The following is a 26,301-nucleotide window of genomic DNA, read 5'->3' on the forward strand; positions in this document are numbered from 1 at the left end:
AACCTCACACTAGATCTTTTTGCTACAATCATCCATCAGGATTTGAAATTTGAAAAACCTTGACTACTGAGTTAGAACAAAAAGGTGCCATTCATTTTGATTGTATGAACATAAAAATTATGATTAATAGGGCTGTATTTTTGCTGGTGTTTTATATGGCTAGAGGGCAAAAATTCAATAAATGTTACTGTGCAGGCTATCTCAATGATTACAAGGTTTGGGTACAAAGACTAGTGAGGACTTCTGTAAATTACAAATATAAAATTTGCAGACATCATTATATTTTCATGGGAAGCAATAATTTGCTTTTCAAGCATGTTTGTTTTGTTAGAGCTCTGAAGCCACTGTGATGGATTTAATGCTAAACTACTCAACCAAATGACAGTAGAGGTGAGGGGACCAGGGACAAATTTTTCTTCCTACACATTTGTTTTAAGCACCTGCGTTTGCTCGAGTGTCTTGATACCACCGTGATAGCTTAGCAATAGCTAGATACAAATGAAGGTTACTGTCATGCCAGCCTCTCACAAAAAAGTTGATAGGTGGGACACTAGGGAAAAAAATATAGATGTTTATTGGTTTAAGAAAAAAGAGATTTGCTCTAACTGCCCTTGTCCATCTATTCATCTTGCATTCATATACATATAGAAAAAGGATGAGAATCTAAAATAAATAAATAAATAAAATCAACACTAGTGTTTTAATATTAATTAAATATAATTTAGGCCTTTCTTACATCATGAAAAAGCAACATATTTTAAATTTTCCCAAATAGGAAATAATGATTACAAAGGTTACACGAGAAGTGTTTTATAAAAATATTTCAAAAGAATTTTTCCACAATAAAAGATACTCAATTTTTGCTAACAGCTATTAGGAGGACAAGGTTGCTCAAAATATAATCACCTCGGGCTGGGGATGTGGCTCAAGCAATAGCGCGCTCGCCTGGCATGCGTGTGGCCCGGGTTCAATCCTCAGCACCACATACAAACAAAGATGTTGTGTCCGCCAAGAACTAAAAAATAAATATTAAAAAAATTTCTCTCTCTCTCTCTTTGAAAAAAAAATTTAAAAAAATATAATCACCTCTAGTCCAGTGGACATGGATAATGTGATGGATACTGACATCTTAAAAATCAGCCTACTATATGACTCCTTTCATTATCTTTATCAAGATAATTTATATGCAATATAGAGAAAGTGGAATAACATTTGGAAAGTAAATAAAATCATCTTTATTTTTAGGGCTACTGATTTTATTTCAAATACTTAACTAAAAAATGGTAAAATATAGGTTAAAGCAAACAGCTAGTTGAACGGAGATGGCAAATAGCTTTTGACTTGTGTGCTGACTTTGATATGTTAATAGCTGGTGTGTTGGCCCTTGCCTGTAAGCATAGCAACTTGGGTGCCGCAGTAGGAGGATCACAAGTTTGAAGCCAGCCTGGGCAACTTAGGGAGACCCTGTCTAAAAATAGGAATATAGCTCAGTGGTAGAGTGACCATGGGTTCAGTTCCCAATACAGGGTTAGGGGAGGAGGGAGTGGCTGCCTAAGGTGCTTGTTAAGAAGGATTCTGAGGTTCTGTAAGAAAAATGGTCTGGGACCAGGGGTATAGCTCAGTGGTAGAGCACTGCCTATCACATACATGGCCCTGGGTTCGATGACTAGTCACACACACACACACACAGAGTCTGATGAGCAGATGTTGACTTGGCTGGGAGGGAGCCTAGAAGGTTAAAAAAGACTTCAGTGGAATGGGATATGGGCATGAGACAGAAGTTTAGCCCGAAGCCCCTTAATATAAACCCTAACTTTATTTTGTCTTATATGTGACATTAAAATGAATGTAGAACTTGCCCCATGCAGTGGCACACACCTGAAATACCAGCTACTTCAGAGGCTGAGGCAGGAGGATCACAAGTTTAAGGCCAACCTTGGGCAATTTAGCAAGACCCTGTCTCAAAAATAAAAAGGGCTGGAACCGTAGCTCAGTGGTAAAGTGCCCCCAGGTTCAATCCCTGTCCCGTCCGGCAGGACACATCAACGTGAGCAGCGAACCTAGATGGGGAGGAATGAAGGGACAAGAGACACGAAAGGTGACAGCAAGACAAAAGTTCTGATCAAGCTGCAAACTTTTATTGTTCACACAGGGGTATTTATATGCTGGGGATGGGGAAGCTCTCTTATCGGCAGTTGCTGGATGTCTGCACAAGGTGAGATAACCGCAGGATGTTTCAGGAAGATAGGTGGCCGCAGGATGTCTCAGGGAGATAGATGGCTGCAGGGTGTCTCCCAGGCAGGATGTCTCCCAGGGGGCTGTTTCTTGTAAGTGTCAGGCTATTCTTTGAAGGAGAATTTCCTTCTAGCCCCTGACAAATCCCCAGTACCAAAACAAAACAAGACAAAGAAAGATGGCATAACGCTGTGGTGCTTACCTATAATCCCAGCGCCTCAGGAGGCTGAGGCAGGAGGATTGTGAGTTCAAAGCCAGCCTCAGCAAGTTAGGCCCTAAGCAACTTAGCAAGAACCTGTCTGTAAATAACATAGAAAAAAGGGCTGGGGATATGGCTCAGTGGTTAATTGCCCCTGCAGCACCAAAAAAAAAAAAAAAAAAAAAAATTGACTGAACCTCAATGTGAAGGAAGAAGTCATCATAATGAAGTGCGTCTGGCTGGGAACTTATATCGAAACAAGAGGAAAATGCAAAGAGGCATGAATTCATCTTAAGCATTATCTTACAGAACTGGGCCTCACTAAGGCTGTATCAGCTGAGAAGATTAATAATTCAAGTTGAAGAATTTTAAGGTGATTTGTTCCACAATTTTAACCTGTGCCACGGAGAACCTGTAGAGGCACTATTTTTCCAAGTCAAAGACTTTCTTAATAGTGGGTCTGGAGGCTGACTTATAAAGTTAGCCCATTTTAATATACTTATTTACACCAGAAGAAACAACCAGGAATAGAAATTCAGATGCCTCGTTTAACATTTAAACCACTCATTAATAATAGTCGTGAAGGCTGCAGCACCATGGGAAAATGTTTATAATGTGTTACATGAACACAGCAGGACCCAAAGTTGAAATTATACTGTAATTACAACATGCAAAAAAAAAAAAAAAATCCGCATGGCAAAAAAAGACTGGAAGAAATACAAATGAAACGGTAATACTGAAATGAAATTGATAATACTGATTATTTTAGGGTGGTGATTATGAATGACTTTTTTCCCCCCAAGATTTCTGTAAGTTGATTATTTACTTAGGTGTGTTTGAAGAGAAAAAAAAAATCAAGTGAAATTCAAGCTACTCTAATGGCTAAGACAGTGGCAATCCAACATGCTTATTAATAAGTTCACAGGGTGCAGAAGGATGCACACACTGTCAATCCTAGATGTGAGCAGAGCCACTAGATAAAAGCTAGATGCTATTTTTCCATGAAGATAGGCATCTCCAAAAAAGAAGAGTAGAATCCTGAGAAAGAGTCTCTTTCTATCATGAGAAAGCAATTTGTATTAAAGACGAACTTTGACCCAAGGGGAGAGGCCTAGAGCCTAGCACTTCAGAGCTGGAGGACAGGGCGTTAGCTAAAGGGAGGATGGATAGCAGTGCTGGCCTTCCCATGGGGACACTTCTTCTAAGGTCACCTCGAGAAGTCTATAATCTCCTTAATGGGAAGGCAGAACCCAGTCCAAAAAGAAAAGAAAACAAAACAAAACCAAAAACAGTTTATTTGAGAAGAGATCAGCAGTAAAGATAGGAAATGAGAAAGAAGTAAATGAGCATCCTGTTGGGAGTGCTTTTTTGGTGTGTGTACGTGGTCCTTGGGGCTCAAACCCAGGGCTTTACACATGTGTGCTAAGCCAACACTCCACCACTGAGCCATACAGCCATCCCTAACTCAGAGAATTTTAAAAAAAGATTCAGGGGCTGGGGATGTAGTTCAGAGGTAGAGAGCTTTCCTAGTATGCATAAGGTCCTGGTTCCATATCTAGCACTGAAAAAATAAATCAGATTTAGTGGGACAGGAAACTGCTTTGTAATTTCTGGGGGAAACGTAATTGATATTTTTAGAAAAGAATGGCTATAGGAGTAAGAACAAGAAGGCTATTCAGAGAAAAGAAGGGGAATCTGAACCAAAGAGGATCCATGAGCCCCCAGGGGCCAGCTACAATATGAAATGCTGCAGACGGGGAGGTCTGAGGGGACACCATCAGTGATCTTGAAGAAGCCATCTCAGGAGAGCAGTGCAGAGGCACCTGATGTCTTTGTTCAAGCATTCTCTGAGTACACAAAGCCCAAGCAATGGGCGAGATGGTGGGGACCTAGGAGTGAATGGCCAGTTGTAAAGTTAAGGAGTTTGTAAACTGCAAGAAGGTTTGTTGGTAAAATTAGGAGGGAGAAAGTGCAGGTGGAAGAATATATAGGGAAAAGTGAGGGATTTTAAGTACAGGGAGACCTGGGCACATTCATAGAGAAGAAACCTAAGATTCAAGAACAGGGACAGGAAGGAGACAGGAGGAAACAGGCCTGAGGTCTTTGGAAAGGAGAAAAGTCTTATTCTTTCTGTCTGGTGGATGTGGGAGGTAACGGGGTTTAGCCCAGGAATGCTTAATCACTGAGCCACATCCCCAGTCCTTTTTATTTTGAGATAGTCTTACTAAGTTGCTTAGGACCTTGCTAAGTTGCTGCTGAGGCTGACTTTGAACTTGTGATCCTTCTATCTCACCCCCCCCACCCCCACACCCCCCTCCCACTAGGGTTACAGGTGTTGGCCACCAGACCTGGCAGAATACACCATTTATTATGCTAATAAAGAAAAAAGCTGATAGGGAGGAGAGTGCAGTTAGGTTCATGGCCTGAAGTAAGGTTTGGAGGCACCAACTCTAAGTTTGGGGGTAACAGGTGGGAGGAAGCAGGACAAAGGCTAATGAACTCTTCCCTCTAGTAAGAAACTCAGGATGGGGAAGGGATTGAGCAGGGGTAAAGGAGGCATTGGAGAGCCATTGACTCTCTCTATTCATTATCTCCACTAAGCCATACCTAGGCAGTAGGTTGAGAGGTGTGATTAAGCAATGTCTTAGTGCCCAAAATTTCTCCTTAGAGGTGCTGAAATTATAAAAACTTGGTGTGAACTAATAAATAAATATCCTTGAAGAATGCGCATGGAGTAAGGCTACTCCACATTTCATACTCTAGAGTAGATTTGTCAACATGTAAGAGCAGGGTGTCAAGAACAGGGCGCAGTGGTGTATGCCTGCAATCCCAGTGACTAGGGAGGCTGAGGAGGGAGGATCAGAAGTTTGAGGCTGGCCTGGACAATTTAGTGAGACCCTGCCTCAAAATAAAATTTAAAAGGCTGGGGATGTAGCTCAGTGGTAGAGTGCTTGCCTAGTATGTGGGTTTGTCCTACAACAAACAAACAAACACTTGCCAGGATGCTGAGGAAGTGAAAACGGCTGCGGCTGCGTGTGACCTGAGGAGAAAGGCACCCCTGGGGGCAAAGGCAGAGCTCTGGTCCCTTAACTGTAAGGTGGGCCTGCTGCTCGCAGGCATCCAGGAGCTTAGAAGTCCAGATGGCAAAGTAAACGGAATGGAAAGGTAGGAAAGGTCCCCAAGAGAGCAGAAAGGTGAGTGTTGAAACACAAGAGTCTAGGGACCATGTCATGTAAGGGGAAGCTTTCTGCATTTCCTCAGAGCTTCTCTTTGCAAGTTGCTTTTCCTCCTCTATGAATCTCTTACAGCATGTTTGCTATCGAGACAATCTTAAATGGTAAACTTTTAGAAAATAAAACAAACCTGGAAGGGACTTCATAAATTATCTCATAAAATCTAATTTTACAGAAGAGGCAGTTGAGGCTGAGAGGGAAGTGACTTGTTCAAGGTATACAGCATACCAGATCTAAGCCAGAATCGGAGAAGCCCCAGGGTCCTGCCTTGTGCACTGCAGTACCTGTCCATCTGCTTCCCGGAACCTGCAGCTCCCTGAGGTTCCTGTGCATCTAGCACGAAGGCACTCCTCCTCCCTGGCACAGTTAATGATTAAAACCCAGTCTCATCTAAAGCATGGTAGCTGTAGTTACTAATTAAGCCAACTCAGTGAGAAAAGACAGTTCAAACAGGAGAGTGGAGCATGCTACTCACAATCTATAGGCCTGCAGATTGCAGCAGTAGAAACCACACAATTATAATATTTTAAGTCCACTTAAAATATTTCATAAAACAATATCTTAACCTCTGTAGCCTTACATTTTCTGTTCATTGCATGCCACATGCTGGGCAGGGATCAAACTTTTGGGTGTTGAGGGGGAGGAATTTAACTAAAATAACTTTCCTTAGTGTTTGAGTGAAGTAGGTAATCAAATCTGTTTGCTGTGCTCGCTGTCTCCAGATAAGGCTGTAATTACACCACATGAGGAAGAAAGGTAGCTGAGTCTCAGTCCAGATCATTTATGTAAACTCAGCCTTCTTATCAACGGTGTTCTCACATTGCATGCGTGCAAACCACAAAAATCATCTCCTGTGAACCACACAGAGACAGCGTCCGATTGCAGGTTTTCGAGATTGCTTATGTTCTTTCTATAATTGGATGTCTGTGGTTCAACACCAAAACTTGACATTCTGAGGGTAAAAGAACACGCTTACCAATGAACTCCCTAATATAACAATTACATTTCCCAAATTTGTAAAAATTAAAGGTATTGTCTAAACCAAAGTATTACAAATGCATACATTTTACTTGGTGAACAACTCGTTTTTCATTTAAAAAAAAAGTTTGGTTCTTTGAGATGTGTTTGAAAATAATTTGATGTTCAAGAAAGAAAAATAGACAATTTCTAATATACCAAGATAACATTTAATCTCCTACTTTAAATATTTGGCAACTTTTTCAGCAATTTCCCTCCTACCCCCAAATCTTATAAAAACCATGATGCTCGAAATATTCATATTGTATCTATAAATAGAGACATAATTGCAAGATGACAAAGAAAGCATATTTTTTCTTAATTCACTGAACTCTTCTCCATTTTGACAGATGGGTCAGTGGTTTCTGATTTGACAATCCTTCCTGGCTGGGATCCAGAGTGTTTCTCTTGACACCTGCAGCTTCCAGCTTGCTCTGTCCTCTCTAGAAGGAAAACCACAGGCCACCGCCCTGGCGCCATCCGTGGCTCGGTCCAATCAATAAGGACTTATTTCCTGTCCATTTGCTGAGGTCACAGGAGCGAATCTCATTAATTATTTCTGCTGCTGCAGCCTCAAGTGTGCTTCTGGCGTGACAAGTGAAAACTGCTTGACCTTTTTTTTTTCCTTCTAATTTTGTTTGTAGCAGTTCCAAAATGAAGGCAGTATTCATTTTAGCAATGTGATAAAAGGAAGGAGGAAAATGTGTATATTTTAAAGTCATAAACACGTTTAGATATTTCCTCACAAAAGCTCTTCCAATCACCTCATTCCCTAGGTTTTTCAGCTAAGGAACAATAGGGTCTTTTTAATTTGGTGTCATGAAAATCTGGTCACAGCAAACACAATGTTTTCTAAAGCCGATCTGGCCTCTGAGGGAGGGAAGCTCTCCAGGGCCTCCAGTGCCTTGTTTCCATGGTAACGACACAGGTCAATAGCTGAAGTCACACCTTTGCCAGCTTTGATTGTTTCTCGCAACTGTTAAGAAACAAATGCACAATAAAAGTCAGTTTTTAGGGTTCGGGATAAGGATCACAATTAATTTGGCGCGCGGGGGGGGGGGTGTGTTGGAAAAACAAAGAAGGGGAGAAACAGTGTAGCTTCAGTATTTCTGCTCCGTTATTTTGAGGAAAGAGGACATCATTCCCCAGTGATCCTGAGGCACTCACACTCCCGGAGGCTGCTCCTGTCCGCGCCGCAGAGCAGCACAATAGGCTCCAATCAGCCTAATTACACCTCCTCCACTCCCGCCCCTGGATTCGCTGAAATGTGCCAGGCTGCGAGGGCACTCACCAAGGCGGAGGGCATTTACATCCCTGGGATTTTGAATTCGATGACTGCTATTCTTATGTGAGGAAGCCTTCACTAACATCTTGGTTCATAACTTTCTTTTTAACACCATATGTGAACACAATAGACCATATGAAAATTCAAGAAAGACACATGTTATTAGACTGAATGTGACAACTTCAACGAGTTGGGAACAGCGGCACTCGCCTGTAATCGTAGCAACCGAAGCTGAGATGAGAGGACCAAAAGTTTCAGGCCAGCCTCAGCAACTTAGACCCTGTCTCAAAAAATAAAAAGGGCTGGGGGTGTAGCTCAGTGGTAGAGTGCCTGGGTCCATCCCCAGTCTCCAAAACAAAACAAAAAAGCTGAAAATTTTTATTTGGGAAGAATTAACCAACACAACCTTTGTAAATGATTAACTCTTGCTGACAGGGGAAGTTCACTCCAATCCCTCTCTCTGATCACAAAAAAAGACCAATGAAATGGTTACACTTTAGAGGGGGAGAAAATTCAACTATTTGTTCTGTCTACTTTCCTCCGCCCCATTTCCATCTTCATTGACAATACCTCCGATGTCTACCTCATTCCCCAGGTAAGGAATGGGGTCCTTCTGGGTCCCCAGATCAAGGGCAATTCTAGGGTTGCTCACTATGACTGAACACTCTGGCCTCCACAGACTGAGTGAGGCCAGGAGTTAAGTTCTAGTCTAGTAGTGAATGATGTGCATCACTTCTGGGCTGTAGTGTTGAATTGTCTAGGAGAGTCCCTTTAGGGCTCTCCTTCTGGCACTTGGAGTTGTTTCTTAGCCTGAATCCTGAGTGATTAAACCATGGGCCTCCCTGCCTGAAATGGACATGTAGTGTGGACAAGAGACCCAGCTTTGTTGTCTTAAGCCACCGAGACTATGAGATCATCTGAAGCCATTTTCACTGATACAGTCAATAAGTCCTAGTCGGTCCTTCTCCCTTGGAGCTCTCAGATTTATGCTCTACGCTTCCTTCCTATTGCCACTACATTAGTTCAGGCTCTCATCATCCCTTGCCTGGGCTATTTTTTGCAGTCACCTCCTAGAGAGTCTTCCTACCACCAGTTCTGCGCCCCTGAACCCCATCCGACACGGCACACTGCCAAGAGATTTATAAAATACAAATTCGACCTTGCTTAAAACCCTCCACTGCCTTAAAAGTCCAAGCTTTTTCAGGAGACAGTGACATCTCTTCCCCAATCTAGTTCTAGCCTAGCTTCAATATCCTCCCCTGTACCCTTTCATCATGTATTTAGGGCATCTAGTTGCAGTTCTCACCTATCATCTCCCCTGGGACTGCCCTCCCCCACCCCCTCAGCTCCCCAAATTCTACCTGGGTGGAATATACTCAGCTACCATGGTGGCCCTGAGGGGCTAGGTGTTGCTCTTCCTCTTGGCTTCCAGAGTACCCTGGACACATCTGGAGTGCAGCCTTATTATACAGTATCGAATTTCAATTTTCTGTTCATTTATCTACTCTTTATGAGGTTTTATGTTACTTACTGCATAATGCATTAAATATGAACAAAAAAGAAATATGCTGGTTTATTCCTCTAATTATACAGTCAAGAGAACATAGGTCTAGAGAAACTCAGTGACTTAAGATCATAGATGGAGAGTGGCAAAACTGATGTCTCATCCAAAGGCACTTAATACTAAACCCCAGGTTCCTAGCACTTCACAGATATTTCAACTGCATATGAATTCTGGGACTATTACAGCTTGGGTTTCTCTGGTCTCTTGCCAATCACTGAATGCATGGAGGTACTAAAATGGTGTTGGGTAGCAGGGGCAGCAAGATTCAAATTCACATTCCAGCTTTACAATCTGATGGAAGCCACTTCACTGCTCTCAGTTCTAAATGAGGATAATATCAGTTTTTCTGTAGGATTGCTGGGAGTAGGGTACATGACACAGAGTGCTTGAGAGTGTCTAAATCACTGCAGATGCTCAGGAGACTTAGTTCTCCCTCTAAGCCCTTAGCTATGGCCAAGAAAGCCATTGAATCCACTCAGATCAAGATTATTTTGACTTGATAACCAATAGCCTCAAAGGTAGCTGGACTTGGATCAGAGCAGTCCTGGACATAGATAGATAAGAGAGACAGATAGATAGGACACTCCCCTATTTTCATTTTCTTTAATCTCCCCAAATCTATTTTTATTCATAGTATGTATTTTTTTAATTTTTAAATTCTAATTTGTTATATACGACAGCAGAATGCATGACAATTCATACTACACATCTGTAGAGCACAATTTTTCCGATCTCTGGTTGTATACAAAGTATATTTACAACCATTCGTTGTATACAAAGTATATTCACAACCATTCCTGTCTTCATACACGTACTTAGGGTATATTTTTTTTTACATAGTATTTATTTATTTTGTATTCTTTTTTATTCTAATTTGATATATATGACAGCAGAATGCATGCCAAATCTAAATTGGAAAATCCAACATTCTCTTCTATTCTACACTTCTAGGTTGGTAACTGTAAGCATGAGGACATCTGCATTACTAGATTAGATGCTCAAATTACAAGTACTAATCGAGCACCTACTATTTGTAAAGTACTAGTAGAATGATCCTTCTCTACTTTATGGATCCAGAACCAATGAAGGGCAAACTATGAAAAGCAGCAAACCAAGGTTGTATTAAGCTGTTGAGAAGAATGAGGGATTGACTTTAGTTGGGAGACTCTTAGAAAGACTTGCAGAGTGTGGTTTCAGGCATGAATGTTTATAAACAGATATGGGAAGAAAACAGCCTGAGCAAGGGCACAGAGGAGACCAAAGAGTGCAGAGTGTCCAGAAAATGAAAACAGATTAGTGAGGCATAGCTTCCAGGGCTAAGTATCAGGGGACCCAGGAAAGTTCTGAAAACCAGACTAAGATATTTGTACTTTTGTTTTCTTCTAATTTTTAGTATAAAGTATTTTTTAAAAACAGAAAAGATGTAAGATTATAGCCCTGGGTTAAATTTGGTCCCCTGTTTTAGCATATAAAGTTTGGCTGGAACATAACGATGTCTATTAAATGTACTGTCTATGGCTACTTTTGTGCTAGGGGGCAGAGCTGTAGAGTTGAGCTACTGCTGCAGACTGTATGGCCTACAAAACCAAAGACATTTACATTTTGGCCTTTACAGAAAAGGTCTGCTGACTCCTGAACTAGTACAATGAAAAACCATGTATCTTCCACCTAGACTCAACCATGGTTACATTGTTATTATTTGCCATACTGCTGGACTGAACCCAGGGCCTTGCCCTGCTAGAAAAATGCTCTACCACTGAGCTACATTCCCAGCCCTTTTTATGTTAGACGAAATCTTGCTAAGTTGCCCAGGCTGGACTTGAACTTACAAATTTCCTGACTTAGCCTCTCAACTAGCCAGAATTCCAGGTGTGCATTACCATGCCACTAACAGTTGTTAAGATTTGTCATTGCTGTTCTATCTGCATGTATGCATGTGCCTCTGGACCATTTGAAAATAAGGTGCAGGAAGTGGTATGCTGGTAAGTTAGTTCTCAGGAGTATAGTGGTGGGGGAAGCCCTAGTTGTATATTTGCAGATTTCCATTCTCTGATTTCAATCTGCCAGGGTCTAGGGATCACAAAATTCTTGGATCTTTAACAACAGTACCTCCTCAAAAATTTGATTCTATGATGAAGGCTGATTGGCTCTGAGTTGTTAGGACTTGGTTTGGGCATATCACTGGGTGTAGGATGCTTCATCCTTTTTTTGACTTGTTATCTCCTAAGATAACATTCTCCTATACAATCACAATACTATTATCACAACTAAGAAAGTTAACTGGGAAAGTTAGAGAACTGCTGGGCATGGTGGCACATACCTGTAATCCCAGCAATGGGGGAGGCTGAGGTAGGAGGATCTCAAGTTTGAGGCCAGCCTCAGTAACTTAGCGATACACTAAACAATCTGGCAGAACCCTGTCTCAAATTTTTTTTTTTTAAAAAGGGCTGGGGATGGGGGTGGCTGGGAATTTAGCTCAGTGGTAAAATGCCCCTGGATTCAGTCCCCAATACCCCCCCCCCCCAAAAAAAAAAGAGAATTCTCTACTATTTAATATAGTCCCTATGCAAATATCCTCAATTGGTTTCCAAAAAATTTTTAACCATTTTTTCAAGCCATGATTAATCCCAGTTCGCACATTTGTTTGCAAAAACACTTTAATCTCTTTTATTCTGCTACGACACTGTCATTTTTTTAAAGAGAGAGAGAGAGAGAGAGAGAGAGAGAGAGAGAGAATTTTTTTAATATTTATTTATTTTTTTTAGTTATTGGCGGAACAACATCTTTTGTTTGTATGTGTGCTGAGGCTCGAACCCGGGCCGCATGCATGCCAGGCGATCGTGCTACCGCTTGAGCCACATCCCCAACCCGACACCGTCATTTTTAAAGAACCAGGCTGTGTTACAGAATGATTTACATTTTGATTATTTCATTTAGTTTGTTCCTCTATGAACTTAATTCAACCTGGCTCAATTGAATATATCTGTATATGCTAGGGGTGTGTGTGTGTGTGTGTGTGTGTGTATTTATTTATTATTATTGTTTTTTGGTACAGGAGATTGAATTTAGGGGTGCTTTACCAGTGAGCTATATCACTAGTTCTTTTTTTTTTCTTTTTGATAGTGGGGATAAACCCAGCGGAGCTTAACCCCTGATCCACACCCCCAGCCCTTTTTGTATTTTGTTTAGAGATAGGGTCTCTGTGAGTTGCCTAGGGCCTTGCTAAATTGCTGATGTTCTCCTGGCTGCTGTTTTGCACTGGCTTTGAACTCTCAATCTTCCTGCCTCAGCCTCCAGAACCACTGGGATTATAGGTGTGAATCACCATGTCTGGCTCCTTTTTCTTTTTTAAAAATTTGAAACAGTGTCTTACTAGTTAGATGAAGGTCTTGCTACATTGCTGAGGGCTGGGCTCGAATTTGCAATCCTCCTGCTTCAGTGTCCTGAGTTGCTAGGATTATAGAGAACACCACTGTGCCCAACTTAATTGAATATTTGATGGTGGCTAATAGGGTATTTAATCTTATGATGAGAGGCTGGGGGTGTAGCTCAGTGGTAAAGTGCCTGCCTAGCATGCTCAAAGTCCTGGGTTTTATCCTCAGCACCTCCTCAAAAATCTGATTCTATAATGAAGGATAATTCAGATTAGTGCAAAACAGCAGCCAGGAGAACATCAGTTACTCAAGTCCTAAAAAACATTCTCTTAAATAATGACTATTTTACTTCAGTCCATACTCAAATCCACAAAAGCAGACTCATACCAAGGGCCTGATAGCTTCCATGAGTAAAGTGCTCACTCCACACTCACTTGTAATCTAATCCTTCACGGAAAGGTGCAATTCCTCACTGATATTTGTAAACATTCCACCCACTAAATGTAAACTATTGGCTCAAAGGAAATCCTTTGGATAAAGCAAATAAACAAATTCATTTTACTGCTAACTAGAATAAGTAATAGGTCTATCTTGAATATATTGAAGATAATGATCTTGTCCTTTGCAAATGTAATGAAAAAATTAAGCTAGAGTTCGTAAACTTGGCTGACCATGAGACTCATTGGGGGAACTTTAAAATACAGATGCCTAGGCCCCCACCCCTAGAGATGGAGTCAACAAAACCTGAAAAATGCTTCTCAGGTCATTTCAATATATATATTGAAGTGTGTGTGTGTGTGTGTGTGTACATACACATAATTAAAAAAATTTTTTTAGTTATTGATGGACCTTTATTTTAATTATTTATGTGTGGTACTGAGAATCAAACCCAGCACTTCACATATGCTAGGCAAGTGCTCTACCACTGAATTACAACCCCAGCCCTCTGTATATATTTTTTCTAGAGATGGATATTACTATGTGGTCTTGAACTTCTGGGCTCAAGCAATCCTCCTGCCTCAGCCTCCAACTAGCTGGGACTACAGGAATATGCTAATGCACCTGGCTACTGTGTTTTAAAACAGTTGTGGTGGGTTTATATGGTGTAAACACACTTTCAACTGGTTGTCTTTGCAATGATCAAATTCAATTCAATAAGCATTTATTGGACACCTCTGTGACTTGCGATTACTGGAGGGCCTGGAGACACAAGGAAAAACATAGTTGCTGTATCCCATATCCCAGTACCACCTGTTAAAAGGGACAGAAAGAAGCCTATAGAATCAGAGAGGGTTAAGTGGAACATTAAGGAATGAAGCCATGACCTTGATTCTAATAGCTGGTGGTGTGGGGGGGACCACAATTAAAACAAAACAATATCTTTCCACTTTTGGGTTTACCTACATTTTAGCTGTTAAAAGCCCAAACTGATAGAGCTTTCCATGTGGGGATGTGGCTAAATGTGCTGGTAGGCTCTTATGACTTGAAAAACACTTTAGCCATAGGACATATAACATAAATATATATATATATATATATAAATGTGAAAGTCTGTTTTTTATTTCTTTGAGATAGTATTTGGGGCACTAATAAAATTAAATCTCTAATTAAATCAACAGAAAGATGTATAAGTGCAGTATCACTTAAAATAAATTAAGTCCAAATCCCCCGTTAGAGGATCCAATTAAAGATATTAACAAAAAGAAAAAAGGATGCAAGGTACTTAAAGTTAAGTGTGTTTTTATTTAACATTTATGAAATACCTCTTGAGTGATAAATGAGATCTTTTTAAGGAAATCATATGGCTCTGAAAACTTAAAGTTTTTTAAAAATATTAAAGAAGCTTGGCCTGGTGGCCGAGGCAGGAGGATCACAAGTTTGAGGCCAGTATCAGAAATTTAGCAAGACCTGGGCTGGGGATGTGGCTCAAGCGGTAGCGCGCTCGCCTGGCATGCGTGCGGCCTGGGTTCAATCAATCCTCAGCACCACATACAAACAAAGATGTTGTGTCTGCCGGAAAACTAAAAAATAAACATTAAAATTCTCTCTCTCTTTCTCTCACTCTCGCTCACTCTCTCTTAAAAAAAAAAATTTAGCAAGACCCTAAATAATTTAGTGAGACCCTGTCTCAAAATAAAAAAGGCTGTGGTTCAATATGTGAAGTGCCCCTGGGTTCAATTCCTGGCAATAAATAAATAAATAAATAACATAATACAATAAAATATTAAAGAAAAGTTCCTGGCATGGGTTATAAGTAGCTATAAGAAGTGGAGGCAGCAGCTACTTCTGTCCAGGGAAACCAGAGAAAGACTAAGATTTGGGTAAAACCCTAAGCACAATCTTATCTTCTCACCTAATTTTGCAGGAGAGGATACTGGGATGAGAGAGCTTAAAAGACGTGGGCAAGAATCCACAGTGAATTTTTGTTGTTATTGTTACTGTGCTGGGGGTAGAACCCAGACAAGAGCTCTGTAACTGAGCCACACCTCCAGCCCACACAGTGGATTTGTGAAACAGTCTGGGTTTCATTGCTGCACACCCAGAGGGCTCCCATCTACAACACTGGAATAGATTTGGAGAAAACTTAGAGAAAACAGAGATGTTCTCATCTGGAACATAGAGTAGATCTTGTTCTGAGGAAACTGTATAATAGAGAGTAACGGAGACCAAAACAGAATGTTAAAGTTTTTTCATGGTTGAAAACACATGGACAGATAAAAGGAGACAAATGGGAGCCAGTCTAACCAGGTGGTAGGAGTGGACGGTGCTTCCCTAAGATCGCAAAGTGGGCAGAAAGGCAAGATGCATCAGCGGTAAGGTACTTCAACCTCTGAACATATGCTGACACTACCATTCTGCATTCTGTAGTTGACAAATTCTTGGTGTTCCTGATGGATAATCTTAAGTATCAGAAGATAGAAGAAGTACTTTTTGCTTAATTGTGACAACATAATTTGGTGTAAAGGTGATTGCAATCTTGTTTTCTCTCTCTCTCTTTTTTTTTTTTTAAAGTAACATCCTTTTGGTATTAGAATCTAGGAAAGGGGTAACAGGCATGGCTTTAGAAATCTGAACTCTACATGAGGAATATTCACTGCAAAATTAAGCCTTGCAAGTTTGAGGCCAGCCTCAGCAACTTAGCAAGACCTTGACTCAAGACCATCACTGGATTCAATCCTCACTACAGCCAGGGGGGGAAATTTTAGTGAAAGAATGCCATGAGTACAAGAGATCATAAGGGGAAACAGTTCCAGAGTGCCTCTAAAAAACTAAATTCCTACAACAGACATAATTAATATTTAAGACACCAAAATAGGTGGCTGCAAATGCACTCTTTCAGGAATTAGATTTTAAAGCAACTGGGTATAAAAAGAGCCCTGGTTAAACACCTACTCAGTACAAAGCACCACCGTGAAGACAGGCTACTCTGCCTGATTGAAAGGTGTTGACAAAGGAGAGGTACAAAGCTGTAAAAACTGTGCTGGATATCTACGTCAAAGTCTGTATAATCACCAGGACACTTGTCACAAGTGTTTTTAAAGTGCTGTTCCTGATTTTAAAAAAAAAAATGTTCACAAACAAACTTGTCAGGAAGGCTAAAACCCAAACCCAGAATCCTGTAAAGCTTGATGGGGTGGGTGCAGAGGATATGATGACAAAAATCAAGAACTTAAAAATTAAGTTCAAGAACAAGTATACCCATTTTTTTTTCAAAAGATAATATATTATTATTATTACTATGTTTTTGTACTGGGGATTGAAATCAGGAGGTACTCTACTACCGAGCTACATCTGCAGCCCTGTTCATTTTGAGGCAGGGTCTTGCTAAATTGCAGAGGCTGAACTTGAACTTGCAATCTTCCTTCCTCAGTCTCCAGAGTCATTGGGATCACAGGTTTGTGCCACTGTGTCAGGTAAAAGAGAATATATTATTAAGAGGAGACAGAGTGGAGTTAGAATCTAACTAGAGACAGAATTAATTGTAAAAAGTACAATGAATTCCATGAACAGGGGCCTTTAAAGACAAACCGTGCATTCAAATAGCCTATTACAGGTTGTCAGGGAGGCCTTGGATGCAGCTGCCAGCCTGGCTTCATTTTTCATTTAGCTTCTGGTGTCTTTTCCTTTCCAAGACCACCCACACTCCTTTTCCAAACATGACATAGTCCAGGACAAATCACTGTGGCACCCAGTGAGCCCCCTCTCCAAAGCCAGCTTTCTTGCTCTGTTCCTGGATGCTCCTGCCAGGCTTTCCTCTCTGTCCCTTCCCCTCTCTGTCTTCCTCTTCACTACCTCTCCGTCTACAGCCCCTTCACAGAGGCGTCCACACACTCCGTCCTGCTCCTGCATGCCTGGAACGCACACAAATGCCCTTCCCAGCTACTCAAGGACCGTGAGAAGCCTCAGAGGTGAGCAATTCAACTGACTCACATCCTCAAACACAGGACAAAAGAAAAGGTGTATTCTGGAACACAGACCAACAAATTTATAGACATTTTAGGGGGAAATTCCAGGAAGGATTATGAAACAGATGGTTTGTGAGCTCTAGAAAAAAAGGCCATGGTGATGGTGGCCTCAGGATAAGTGGGTCAACATGAACAAGCCATGACAAAACGCTCTCATTTTTCTTTTGTGCTGTGGATTTAACCCAGGGCCTTGTATGTGCTAAGAATGTGCTCCATCACTGATCTGTACTCCCAGCCCTTCTCCCCCAACTTTTTTTTTTTGGGGGGGGGAAGGGGTCACCTGGCTGTTAGCTTCAGAAATAACAAATATAGGATATATTTGGGTTTTGGAAATTTAGTCATTTGTGGATAAGGCAGAGAAAATAAGATCTTGATTTGAGTATGGTAATATGGATTTGAACATGGAAATGCTGATTTCCTAGAAAACATTTAGTAGCAGATTTACATTGAACAGAGAGGAATTTCCAGTGTTGTGTTGCCACAATTCAATACTCGATTTCTTCCCCTTATCACACTTCTATGCATTGCTTGAATGAAGATAAAGAAGGAATACATATTAAAATTTAATTTTCAGATGTCATAGAACTAAGAGAGATGGTTAACAAATGCATAGCATCAAAATTTTAATGGTTTTGATATTTTGAACAAGAATAGCCAGTGAAATATAAAAATAATTGTATAGTTGTGCATCTGGGTTTGTTTGCTTATTTATTTAGTACTGGGAATTGCCCAGGGATACTTTATCACTGAGTACATCCCCAGCTTTTTTTTTTATGTTTATTTTTTAGTTTTTAGGTGGACACAATATCTTTATTTTACTTTTATGTGGTGCCAGGCGAGCGCGCTACCACTTGAGCCACATCCCGAGACCCCTAGCTTTTTTTATTATTTATTTTGAGACAGGGTCTCACTAAGTTGCTTAGAGTCTTGCTACATTTTGAGGTTGACCTTGAACTTGCAATTCTCCTGCCTCAGCCTCCAGAGCTGCTGGGATTATAGGCATATATTACCACTCCCAACATGCATCTGGGTTTAAAAGAGTAATTATAAACTGGGCGTGGTTGCATAGATTTGTAATCCTAGCTACTTAGGCAGCTGAGGCAGGGAATGCAAGTTTGAGACCAAACTGCAACTCAGTAAGATCTTGTTTCAAAATAAAACATCCTATCCATAGTAAAAAAAAAAAAAAAGTAAAAGTATAAGCTTTAGTCAGGCAGTAATACATAAAAAATGCTCAGAATCTTTGATAACCGCACTCTTCATATAAGCCAAGATTGTGGTACAGATACTAGAGAATACAAATGCAAACTTTTAAAGCATCAACAGATGTATATGTCCAAAACACAGGTGGGGAGGGTCTCATTGCCTTTCTTCCTCTTCTTCCTTTTTTTTTGGCAATAGTTGATGGGGATTGAACCCAGGGCCTTGCACATTCAACTATACAGCCAGCCTTTTTTATTTTTAATTTGGAGACAGGTCTTACTAAGTTATCCAGGCCAACCTTGAATTTGGTATCCTTCTGCCTCAGTATCCTGAATAGCTGAGATTATAGGTATGTGACACCATACCCTTAGCTTCACTGTCCCCTTGACAATCGACTCATGTTTAAAAAACTTTGTTTAGGGTTCAGGATGTAGCTCAGTGGTACAGTGCTTGCCTATCTTGCATGAGGCCCTAGATTTGATCTGTAGCACATCAAGACAAACAAAACAACAACAACAACAAAATACAACTATGTTCTGTCCTGGTGTCATGTGTAGATTGAAAGGAACACTGACATGATAGATTGGGTCCATGACTGGATGAAGAAGGATTTGGAAACGTATCATCTAAGAAATGTTTAACCTAAAGGAAAAGTTTGATAAAGGTTACAAAGGCCATCTCCAAATATAAAAGGCAATTAAGTGGAAGAAGAGGCAGCCTGATATGCTTCAGGAGACAGAACAAAGAGCAACATGGTAAAGTTTCTGGAAGCAGATTTCAATTACAAATAAGAAAGAGTTTTCAAATGACTAGAGTTGTCTACAACAGAATAATTATTTTTGACAAGCTGTGAGATCCCTATAATCAGAATCCTCAGTGACTGGATGGCCACATGTCAGAGAAATTATTTTAGCCACCAAGGAAAGTGGAACTAGGATGCCTCCAAGAGTTCATTCATCCACAAGATTCTAGCACATAGTGCTTCAACTGAAAAATCTTGATAATTTCTGAGTGGCAAGACTTGGTATAAAAGGAAAAGCTACAATTAAAACTTTTCTTGGGGGCTGGGGATATATCTCTGTTGGTGGAGTGCTTGCCTTGCATGCACAAGGCCCTGGGTTTAATCCCCAGAACCACACACACACACACACACACACACACACACACAAAAAAAAGTTCTGTTTCTTCTGCTAGGTGTGGTGGCACATATCTGTAATCCCAGCAGTTTGGGAGGCTGAGACAGGAGGACTGAGAGTTCAAAGCCAGCCTCAGCACAAGCAAGGTACTAAGCAACTCAGTGAGACCCTGTCTCTAAATAAAATACAAAATAGGATTGGGGATGTGGCTCAGTGGTTGAGTTTCCTCGTTTAAACCCTGGTACCCCCCAACCCCCCCAAAAAAATGGCATTGAAGAAGACCTGATATCACTGAGTCACAAATAAAACTAATATATTTTAACTTTAATCCTTAACTGATAAAAACCAATTGTTTTACTAAAATTCTCAGCCAAAGACACTGACTACAGTTTGGCTGTTGCTTAGTGGTACATTGCTTGCCTCGCATGCCCAAGGCATGGTTTAATCTCCAGTAATGCAAAAAACGAATAAAACACTAGCTACAGCAATGGTACTCATGGTGTCACACAATGACAGGATCAAATATTGCCTCAGATTATTATTATTATTAGGTACCAGGGATTGAACTCAGGGGCACTCAACCACTGAGCCACATGCCTGGCCCTATTTTATATTTTATTTAGAAACAGGGTCTCACTGAGTGCTTGGCACCTCACTTTTGGTGAGGCTGGCTTTGAACACATGATCCTCCTGCCTCAGCCTCCAGAGATGCTGGGATTACAGGTGTGCACCACTATACCTGGCTTGCCTCAGATTATTTTCACTCATTTTGAAATTCAATCTCAGGGCTCATTATACCATATTTAAGTGACTGACTGGTAAAGGATTAGTGAGCTCAAAATGACAAGTATGATTTAGACTATGATTTAACATTTTTCTTGTTCTCTAAGGAAATATTAGTATTTTTCTTATGTAACATGGCCTGTAAAATTCCTATCTTGTGGAGAATATGAACTAATATGCCCACATTTTAACAAGTTCTATTTATTCTTTTGTGGAATTTAAATAGTTCTGCATAACTGTATGGGATCACATGATATTGGTTACATTACTTTCATTTTCCTTGCAATGTCCTGGGACCCAAAGCTCATGGAGGTGGGAGGAAATAGGATGCAGACTGTGAAGGAAAAAATGACTGTTTCCAAAGATAATGGCTCTCCAAGTACCTTGGAACAGAATTCTTCATTTGAAGCCACATGAGAATGTTTAAGAAATCTTGTAATGGGGAAACACCTTTGGGATGTTCTCTACTAACAGGACCACTGATTAATTTGTTTCTGTTGTATTTCATAATAATTTGAAAAGGATTGTAAAAAGGCACTGGGCAAACTGTGATAGGAAAACTCTAGACCTTGACAGGTGTGACCTTAGGCAGAGAAACTTCTCTAAGCTCCAGTTTAGAGAAATTAGAAAAATACCGGCCCCTCCTTTTTTTTTTTTCTTTTTTTGCACCACGGATTGAACCTAGGGGCACTTAACCACTGAGCCATATTTCCAGCTCTTTTTTGTATTTTGTTTAGAGACAGGATCTCACTGAATTGCGTAGGGCCTTGCTATGTTGCTGAGGCTGCCTTTGAACTCTCAGGATCCTTCTGCCTCAGGCTCCTGAGTAGCTGGGATTACAGGTGTGTGCCACCATTCCTGGCCAGAAAAATAATATTTATACCATATGGAATTATTGTGAAGAATAAGAGAATGTATGTGAAATCATTTTGACATGAATGAAGTGTTCCACCAGTTGGTAAGATCTGAAAAGAGGGGAACATGGGGATCACTGTAAAACTTAATGCAATATTCACATAATGTACCTGGATTTAGGATAAACATTCACAGACTACATCACAAAGATTCATGAAAGTATGTTAAATATTCCAAGTCTCTGATTGTTAATACATTGGAAACATGCCTGTTTTTAAAAAATGAAGTCCCAAATCACTGTGATGATTTTATTTTATTTTTTGAAGTTCTGGGGATTAAACCCACACATGCCAGTCAAGTGCTATCCCTAGGCCTTTGATCAATTTATCTCTCTTCCTATAAGAGGAGAGAAAAAAAAATGATAAAGACAAATTTGGTATGAATTTTCTTTCCCTCTCTTACACACACCTGTTAGTCTCAGTCTGGATGGTGTGTGGCCTCCTGTTGGGAGCTGGGAACTTTTCAGGGATCAATCTCTCTGCTAAGTACATTTATGAATCCATGCAGTGGCCTACAATCCACACACAAAGAGGTGAAAAATAACCCAACAACTCATTTAATGCAAATTGTCATAAATACATCTCTAACTAAATATAATAGACCAACAATATATATAAATGCACGGATACATGTACATACATGCCTGTGTATGTATGTTTATGTGGATATATGACTTGGTGTATATAACAATTCTTACTGGTGCAATCAAAATTGACCTAAATTGTTGACCCCATGGCAGAGAAAAATTCAGGCATAGTGCTGTATGCTACTTTAAGGAGCAGAGATCAATTTGTAACTCATGGCATGAACAGAAAGAAGAGCCTGATTTTAGAATGAAATTAAATGTGACAAGATGTGATGTGGGAGGATTGCAAATCCGAGGCCAGACTTGGCAACTTATCAAGACCCTATTTCATGGGACTTTAACTAAATATGGGACTTGGAGAAAGTGGGGTGGGAAGAAGTACAAAAATCCTAATCTCATTTTTATAAAGTCCAAAATGTTGTTATAAGTGGCTCAAGGGATAGCGCGCTCGCCTGGCATGCGTGCAGCCCGGGTTCGATCCTCAGCACCACATATAAACAAAGATGTTGTGTCCGCCTAAAACTAAAAAATAAATATTAGAAAATTCTCTCTCTCTCTCTCTCTCTCTCTCTCTTTAAAAAAATATAAATAAAAAAATTAAAAAAAAAAAACCAAAAAAAACCCCCAAAATGTTGTTATAAATAAAATGTATTGATTTCAACCCCCCCCCCAAAATGTGACAAGATGTATAGTTCAATTCTGAATTTATAAAATGCCATCAACATTTAATAGATTGTGAATTTGAGGTTAGTAATATGAAATTATGTTCAATTCAGGATTAATTCTAAAGGAAAAGCAATCCCTGCTTCTTGGTTATCATGTCTTCCAAATTTTTTTCATGCTTTTATAAATAATTATCAGCTTATCAATATTCTGGTTCAAAGTTCATTTTTTATTTCAGTATCATATTCCAAAGAGGAACTTCCTTCTACACATTGTGATTCAAAGAACACAACTGGGACCGTTGAGCTTTATAGTAAACTGTGTAATAGAAATTCAACGGGCAAACGTGTCATAGGCTATAGACTGCAGCAATGAGCCACTCTTGCCTGTAACTTTTAAAAACAAAAAATTTATATTTTAGTTGTAGTTGGACACAATACCTTTATTTTACTTATTTATTTTTATGTGGTGCTGAGGATTGAACCCAGGGCCTCACACATGCTAGGCAAATGCTCTACAGCTAAGCCACAACCCCAGCCCTTGCTTGTAACTTTTTTAGGAGGAATAAACAGTCAGTTCTGTAATCTCAAGACAAATACTACATTGGTATTTAATTAAAAAGGATACTTTGGGATAAGAGCATTCACATCATGTAAGCATCATAGTTCTGGGGGTTATTTGAGGAATACATAAACTACGTAAGATAGAGTTTAGGTTTCTATGATTTTATTTGAACTCACATTTTATGTATAAATTTCTTTTAATCTGTTCATGTCCCAATTTTTCATCTGCTTTAGTAATCGGCTACTGATAGCTGGGGACCACTGGCCCCAAACTATCACCCCCACATGACCCTAGATTACTAATATCCTAGCACAATGTAAGATGAACTTCAAACAGTTTCATGACTTCATCAGAAAGCACCTCAAACAACAGAAAAACTTTACATAACTAAGAATAATGACAAAGTCTGATATATATATCAGACTTGGGGCGAACACAGGAATTGGCATATGGGGTGAGAAAGTTACTCTAGGTGCCACAGAGGTGTAATGACATTGTAAGATGAACAACTCCTGCAGATGTACAGGGTCTCTCCAGAGCAGTGTTATGGAAGATGTATTTGTTGACTTGGATCCTTGCCTCCTTTAAGAAGATGGTGATCAGAACTTGTTTTAAGAGGTTATATCTATAAAACTTTCTGAGAAGAGTGAAAAATGCTAACCAGCTTTAAAAAGTCACAATAATTATTGCATGGGGTCAGAAAATATAAATCCATTTATTAGGTCAGAACTATTTTACATTATAGAGTAACACACACCATTTTCTGGATGCTTAGAAGACCAGAGCCTGCACAGAATTTCTTTTTGTAGTATATATGTAAAGCACCTTGAAAAGCAGTGTGGTGAAGAACACACAATGGGGAGTCAAACGCCTGGGGAGAATCTTGACTATGTGAGATAATAGCTTCATGAACATTGTTAGGTTCCCCGAGGAGATTCAGAGAAAGAATCTGATAGAACCATCTGATGAAGCTCTTAGTGTCTTGAATACAGTGCACACTGAAAAACATATATATAGTGTCATGTCTTTTAAAGCACAGCACACAGGGGCCTACAATCTTTCCTGAACAGGTATCCACAAATCTTGTCAGGAATGATCAAAGATACAGGTTAGCATGATTTCCTTTGGGATAAAACAGGTGATCTTCCACAGGGGGCATCATTGTGCTATGCCCTCACTAATCTTCTGAGTATGGCTTTGGCTTTATTATGCTCTGGACTAGACAAGACCTCTCCTCAAGCCAGCAAGTCAAGCACTTGGGAGAAAGGGATACACATCACTCAGCTATACTGCAAGTCCTGTGTTCTCTACTGTTATCTCCATAATTTGCTTGAAAAATCAAGTGGCACAGCAACCTTGTTACTGCAGGAAAGATATTTAAGGTATATGACCAAGGACCAGTACTCTGATGTGGTAATGGGGAGGCTGAGTGTGCCTGCAGACCCTGCACAGGACACATTGGGGGAAGGGCTTCAGATGGACCACTAAAGATATCATAGCTTTCTGATGGACCAGAGAGCCTGAAATTTCAAAAATCCTTGATTCTGTACAAACACAGATTGTAAAATTAAGGATGAACTTGAAAACATAAATAATGACTATAATACTATACTCAGTAGCAACACAGAAGTGCCTCTTTTATCTTAACTATTAAAAAACTATAACTTTGGAAAACACAGCCTCTCCTCTGTATTTTAAGATGAGGAAAGAGCTCTCCCTTCAGTTCTACAACTGTTTTAATGGACTAAGCAGGCTCTTTCATGGGGTCAGAAGGCTCCATCTTCTACATAAAGGCACCGAGGCTCTCCCTGTGCACAGGTGGCTCTTGGCACTACAAACTGGGAGTGATAATTGAATCCAGCAATCCCACAGTGCAGTCATCCACCCACACAACCAGCCTAGAGGGCATTCTTAGCTTCTAGGCTGAGATTCCAAAGATTACCCCAATTCAATCTTTGTTTCAACCCAGAGGAGGCAAGGCTTTGAGGATGTAGCCACTTGATTAAATACACACTTGGGGAGAGGGCTAGCGATGGAGCTCAGTGGAAGAGTGCTTGCTTAGTGTGCAGAGATGTTGGGTTCCAGCTTCAGGACCACAAATAAATAAATGAACAAATAAATAAATCAACATATGTACTTGGTGGGAAATAATAGGAACAAAGGTAGAGTCAAATATGCCTTGTGACTTAGAAGAATAGGGTATAGGCATAAACATGTGGGATATCTTGGGTCATTTATTCATTTAACAATTTTTGAACAAATATTTATTGGATATTTACAACGTGCCACCAAATAAACCCTCAGGATTCAAAAGCGAGCAAACCAAGACATCATTCAGGCTTAGAATCAAGACTGAGTCTTCACCAGTAATCTAAATCTGTTTTATCTTCCTGATAAATGTTAGCTAACATGTACATAAATGATTTTTTTAGGGGCAAGTAAATAAAAATGGTTAATTTAAGAATGGGAGCTGGGCAAGGTGGTGCATGCCTATGATCTCAACTACTTGGGAGGCTGAGGCAGGAGGATCACAAGTTGTAGGCCAGCCTCAGCAATTTAATGATATCCTGTTTCAAAATAAACAACAGCAATAAAAAAGGGCTGATAATGTAGCTCAGACATAGAATGCTCCTGGATTCAATTACCAGTACCAACAGGGAAAAAAAAAAAAGTAGCAATTGTCCCACTAATATTTTTGCTATGAGCTAAACAATTTAACATAGTATGTATAACATTTTAAAGCGAAGATCAACAGCTAGGACTATAATTTGAAGAAAAATAAGAGATTTATAATTGCTTATATTCAAACTGTATCAATGATATTTGGGCTAACAACTGAGAGGGTGGCATATTTTATGATGTTATAAAGAGGCTTATCATTGAAATCATTTAATAATTTTATTCATGATCCACAAGGGATCAGAGATTATGATCATTAAATCTGTTGATGCCACTGAGGTGTGTGGGATTGCTAGCACCTCAGAGAACAAGAATCTAATTTTAAAATATCATTAAGAAATTAGAGGAATAGATCATCAAAGCAAGATGATAGTCACTGGGGACAAATGCTAAATGATA

The 26,301-nt window shown here is 39.9% G+C and overlaps 1 protein-coding gene across 4 annotated transcripts in view; it reads right to left on the reverse strand.

Moving 5' to 3' along the window:
- Positions 1-6,835: 6,835 nt before the first annotated feature.
- Positions 6,836-26,301, reverse strand: part of Pdss2 (decaprenyl diphosphate synthase subunit 2) — a 274,672-nt gene continuing 255,206 nt past the window's right edge. For all 4 annotated transcript variants that reach the window (XM_048783835.1, XM_048783729.1, XM_048783661.1 and 1 more), the window contains one exon: positions 6,836-7,660. In XM_048783835.1, coding sequence (XP_048639792.1) covers positions 7,502-7,660 — 159 coding nt within the window. In that variant the 3' untranslated portion in view covers positions 6,836-7,501. The remainder of the gene's footprint in view (positions 7,661-26,301) is intronic.

This window comes from Marmota marmota, unplaced genomic scaffold (genome assembly GCF_001458135.2).
Source record: "Marmota marmota marmota unplaced genomic scaffold, marMar, whole genome shotgun sequence".
In the NCBI taxonomy this organism is placed as follows: domain Eukaryota; kingdom Metazoa; phylum Chordata; class Mammalia; order Rodentia; family Sciuridae; genus Marmota; species Marmota marmota.